The sequence below is a fragment of the Sinocyclocheilus grahami genome, unplaced genomic scaffold (genome assembly GCF_001515645.1).
Source record: "Sinocyclocheilus grahami isolate Dianchi unplaced genomic scaffold, SAMN03320097.WGS_v1.1 scaffold3718.1, whole genome shotgun sequence".
Lineage (NCBI taxonomy): Eukaryota > Metazoa > Chordata > Actinopteri > Cypriniformes > Cyprinidae > Sinocyclocheilus > Sinocyclocheilus grahami.
The window spans coordinates 123-5,749 of NW_015508795.1; the positions used below are offsets into that span (position 1 = coordinate 123).

At 33.5% G+C, this 5,627-nt stretch overlaps 1 protein-coding gene across 1 annotated transcript; it reads right to left on the reverse strand.

Moving 5' to 3' along the window:
* Window positions 1-205: 205 nt before the first annotated feature.
* LOC107576460 (uncharacterized) lies at window positions 206-4,723 on the reverse strand (the record flags this gene model as incomplete). Its single annotated transcript, XM_016262631.1, has 7 exons — window positions 4,669-4,723; window positions 2,860-3,177; window positions 2,019-2,069; window positions 1,633-1,683; window positions 1,336-1,386; window positions 1,179-1,232; window positions 206-280 (listed from the first exon to the last, which is right to left on the reverse strand). Coding segments are annotated over exons 1-7 (655 nt in total), but the record flags the coding sequence as incomplete, so codon positions are not given.
* Between the last annotated feature and the right edge of the window lie 904 nt (window positions 4,724-5,627).

A 5,627-nucleotide genomic window follows, 5' to 3' on the forward strand; every position in this document is an offset into this window, starting at 1 on the left:
TAAATAAAAAATTTTTTTAAACAAGCAAAAAAAAAGAAAAAATAGTACATGTCACAGACTACTGAATTGAATGCATGAAAATACTTACAGTTTTCTTCTTTTTTTACCTAAAAAACAATGAGCTGATGCATTAAATGTTCAGTTTTTATTCCTGTACATATAAATAAATAATAAAATGCAAAATAAAGTGCATTGAAATACTTACTTGCAAACCGGCAGAAACAGATGAGTCCAGACAAAATGACAGCAACACCAGTGGAAACCAGCACTATAAACCATACTGTGTCAAAACAATATCAACACTTTAATCCATGTTTATGTGTATTATGTTTCATTTGGTTGTTATAGATACATCAGTCCACCAGACAACTAAAGCGATACATAAATGAATTGAAAAAATGTATGTACATGTAGATTGGTTTTATTTTTGTTGTGAGCGTGTGTGTGTGTGTGTGTGTGTGTGTGTGTGTGTGTGTGTGTGTGTGTGTGAGACGATGTCCATTTGTGTAGTTTTTTGAGTGGATATTGCTGTTGAAATTGCAGTGGGAACATCTAAAGTTGTATTTACCAAAGACTGGCATATGTATATTTCTTTACATTGTACTGAACTAAACACTGCAGAAATAACCGTAATAAGCAATTATCATAAGCAGTTGTATATTGTGTGATATTAAAGAAGTATTCATATGTATGTGTCTGTCTGTAAGCCAGAGCTAAAAATGCAGTCACATATACATCAGAGTGGCATTCCCAATCAAATAAATGAACAAACAAGCAAACAAACATATTGGGTGAAACAGTTCATTCAGTGTGACTTAACATTTTGTTTATACATTTTGAAGCAAAACAATTTTGACATTTGCTTGCTAACTTGGCATCTACAGTACTTACTATATTCTGATATTCTACTGTTACCAGGCGGAGTAGAGGTTGCCATGGAAAGTGCAGAAAATCACAGCATGTAGTTAAAGTATTAAAACAAAACTGTTAAAAAAAACGTAATTTAAGTAGCAACCATGTTGAAAAAAACACCTTATTATTTAATTCTCTGAGTGCTACTGCTTACCATGTACGAATAAACTTAGGAAATGGACCCCAGCTGTATTTTTGAATTTGTCTTTTGAATCCAATATATTTATTCTACACAATGTCCATTGAGGAAGAGTGTTTGATCTTACCCATGGTTTCCGTTGCTGTGCTGGTTGGCAGGTTTGATTTAGATTGAAAGTCTACTAATAGAAAAATAACACATTGCAAATCACTTATCAGACAGGAATAATTTCTCAAATTTAAAATGATCTAGAATAACCAGAACATTTTTTATTAGTAACTTACCAGTTTTACTGTATGTTGTTGTTTCAGAAGTGAACCTTACAGTTAACGCTGCTGAAAATACATTGTGAAATTTGCAGTTATGTACAGTAAACACATTCCCACAGAACACGCTTTTGCTTTGAAAAACTCGAGAAGCAACAAGTGGAATGGGAAAAAATGCATAGCCTCAAGACGTGTTTTTAAAAAGTTACATTTTACCAATAAACTTTGAATCAGGATCCCAGCTATATGATTTGAATCCAACATTTTAATTCTACACAGTGACTTTTCTCATTGAGGAAGAGTGGATGAACTTACTCAGGGTTTCCTTTGCTTTGCTGGTTGGCAGGTTTGTCTTGGATTGGACATCTAATAATATAAAAATAACATATAGCAAGGGGATTCACTTTTCAGAAAAACATTGTTTCTCAAATTTAAGTTAGAATAACCAGAAATGCTGTTACTGTATTAGTAACTTTGTTACTAATGTTTTATGTTGCTATGTTATTAGTAACCAATTTTACTGTATGTTGTTTCAGAAGTGGCCAGTATAATTCATGTGAAGAAAAGACATTGTGAAATTTGCCGCAACATACTGTATATTAAATGTTGAACAAATAATCATGAGTTTGAGAGAATGATTATCATTTTGAGGACATTCAGAATGGAGTCAGTATAGCTGATTTACAAACTCAATTACTCACAGGTTGTCGTGGCTGTTGTAGTCGCATGTTCAGTGGTGGTTGGTGTTGAAACTGCAGACACAATTTATCAGAATTACAGGAAGTCATTTTACATTATTTACAAACTTTAAAACTAAGTTTGTTTGTTGAAGGTACAAGTCTTTCGAATACAAAAATACCATATTTCAGTCCTTTTTAGTCCTTATGTAATATAATTTTGGAGATAAAACAACAGCTCAAACATCCATATCAGCAATTGATTTGGTGATTTCATGTTTCCATATGTATCAGACATAGTCTGGCTCTCTGACCTCTAAACTATGATCACATGATTAGCTCAAGCAGCTCTTCCTTTCTTACATGTATTAGATTATTAACTTTTCAAAGTCACACTGTGGTTTTAGTGTTCGTCTGAAAAGAACTTAAAAATAAAGTTTTTCTGTGTTAGAATCAAGACTTCACAGATTACTGTCTACTGATTCAGTGTCTGACAGCAGCATCACACAACTGCTAGAATCAGCGTCAATATGTTGTTTCTGAATGAGTCTGTGGTGCCCCAGGGATTATGATCAACAATATTCAACTTTCCAACATTTGGTATATTTCTTCTTTCAGTGTTGTACAGCCTATTGAAAGCGCCTTTATAAAAAATATCCATCCAGACTTATTACACATATTATCATTCCATTTTCTCATTTTAGTTTGTTTGTTGAAGATACTGAATTCACTTTTTTTATTGGTCAATCCTCCTTCATGATTTCATAATATCCTTCTGGCCTTCATAATAAATCATTCTGGCTAATAGGAATTTTATAGGTGTCTCTATAAAATAAATAACTATAACAGTGTGATAATAACTCACCCCTGATGGTGATAGTGTCTCTGAAGGTGTATGTATCACTATGAGATGATCTGTTCTCAGGTTCAGTCTTGAGTGAATAAACACAGATCAGCTGTCTGCTGTTCACTGATCGTGTGAAGAGTTCACTACGACTTACATGAAACATACAAAGATTCTTTCCAGACTGACTCCACTGAGAGACACGATGATACAGAAGAACATCGTCCTCAGTGTAGAGGCTACAGATGAAATCAGCTCTGACTGAAAGTGGTATTTCACATGATATGCTGAGCTGGACATCATCATCACTAACACTGATGAAGGGTTTCTGAAGTGCATCTGTTTAAAGACAAATGATCCAGTTATTAAAAACACTACCATAACAGTTTCCAAATCACAAGAACAGCAGTGAAATGTTTACAGGCACATATTTTGGGGTTCTAAAAACCCAAATAAGACAACTGCTGATTATATACAATTATATACAGTGGCATGTGAAAGTTTGGGAACACCTTGCAGAATCTGTGAAAATGTGAATAATTTTAACAAAATAAGAAAGATCATGCAAAATGCCTGTTATTTTTTATTTAGTTCTGTCCTGAGTAAGATATTTTACATAACAGATGTTTACATTTAGTCCACAAGAAAAAAATAGCTGAAATTATAAAAATAACCCCATTCAAAAGTTTGGGAACCCTTGGTTCTTAATACTGTGTGTGGTTACCTGGATGATCCACAACTGTTTTTTGTTTTGTGATGGTTGTTCATGAGTCCCTTGTTTGTTCTGAACAGTTAAACTGAGCACTGTTCTTCAGAAAAATCCTACAGCTCCTGCAGATTCTTCAGTTTTCCAGCATCATTTGCATATTTGAACCCCTTCCAGCAGTGACTGTATGATTCTGAGATCCATCTTTTTACACTGAGGACAATTGAGGGACTCAAACACAACTATTAAAAAAGGTTCAAACATTCACTGATGCTCCAGAAGGAAACACGATGCATTACGAGCCTTTTGAACAGGATGAAGATGTCCCAATTTTTCTTATTTTGCTGAAATATAATTTTTTTCCCATTTAGTACTGCCCTTCGGAAGCAACAGAAGATACTTGCATGTTTACTTGCAATTTACCTTGATCTTCAAATTCAAAAAGTTTTCTTAATGCATCGTTTTCGTAATGCAAAAATGCTCTTAATGCATCGTGTTTCCTTCTGGAGCATCAGTGAATGTTTGCACCTATTTTAATAGTTGTGTTTGAGTCCCTAAATTGTCCTCAGTGTGAAAAGATGGATCTCAAAATCATACAGTCACTGCTGGAAAGGGTTCAAATATGCAAAAGATGCTGGAAAACTGAAGAATCTGCAGGACACAGAGGATTTTTCTGAAGAACAGTGCTCAGTTTAACTGTTCAGAACAAACAAGGGACTCATGAACAACCATCACAAAACAAAAAACAGTCGTGGATCATCCATCCAAATTTTTGAAGGGGTTATTTTGATCATTTCAGCTATTTTTTTGTCTTGTGGACTAAATGTAAACATCTTTTATGTAAAATATCTCACTCAGGACAGTACTAAATAAAAAATAACATGCATTATGTATGATCTCTCTTATTTTGTTAAAATTATTCACATTTTCACAGATTCTGCAAGGGGTTTCCAAACTTTCGCATGTCACTGTATACAAAATATTCTACAACAAAATGAATGTTAGTTAGTTTCACATGTAGCCTACTGATCAACATGTTGAAATATTTTAGACAATGACACTTTGTTCACTACAAATGTGAACATACAGTATTTAATCAACATTAAACAACAGAGATCACTTACTGTAAGACTGAACCTCCATCAGGAGCTGAAACACTATGAAGATGAACAACTCCATTACAGCGAGTGTGAGAGAAGAGACGAGACTCACACAATGGGTGAATTAGGAAGTAGCACATCTGACCACAGTCCTTTTTTATGAAGATGAATGTAATCATGACACCACTCTCACAGCTGTGTGCACTGTAACATGTAAGTGAACCTTTACTTTACACTGTAAAACCTGATATGTTCAGAATAAACAAAACATTGAAGTAAAATAATTTATTTTCAATCAACTAACTCAAAAACTAAATTAACAGAACTTTTATTTCATACTGTAAAATTCATAATAAAACATTTAAGGTTAAACGCTAGTTAGGAACTACACTCCAGCATGTGCTATGGTAGCTATCAAAGAGACTATCACTATACCTAACCACAGGCTCTACTCTTCACCACAATGGTACAAAACTTTAACAAAACAGAAACCCAAGTAAATTCCAACATAACAGAACATTAAATACTAACACATCTCTCCCTATATTAATTCATGTTTATATTGCAATAAGAGAATACATTTCATTGCACTAATTCAGATTTATTATGCGCAGTTTTATTATTAAATTCATTTTAAATGAATATTCAACATGATATGATCATGAGAGAATGAAATTTCGAGGTTTGTGTTAGATTTTACAAATATTCAGAATAGCAGTTTTGTGTTGTGAGTGAATGAACAACCTTCAGAGTGAGTGTGAACAGTGTGAGGAACAGCTGCAACAGAAGAGATCTCAGATTAAATCAGATTAGAGTAAAAACTGAACTACTGTATTACAGACATCAGTGTTTCTATCTAGATTATATCACTGTTAAGAAAAGGGTTATTTTTATTTAACATTTAACACAAATTGAATATTCTCTCATAAGCGAAGTAAAAATATTCTTACATGTTTCTGTCTCTCTGGTGGAATCAGGCAGAG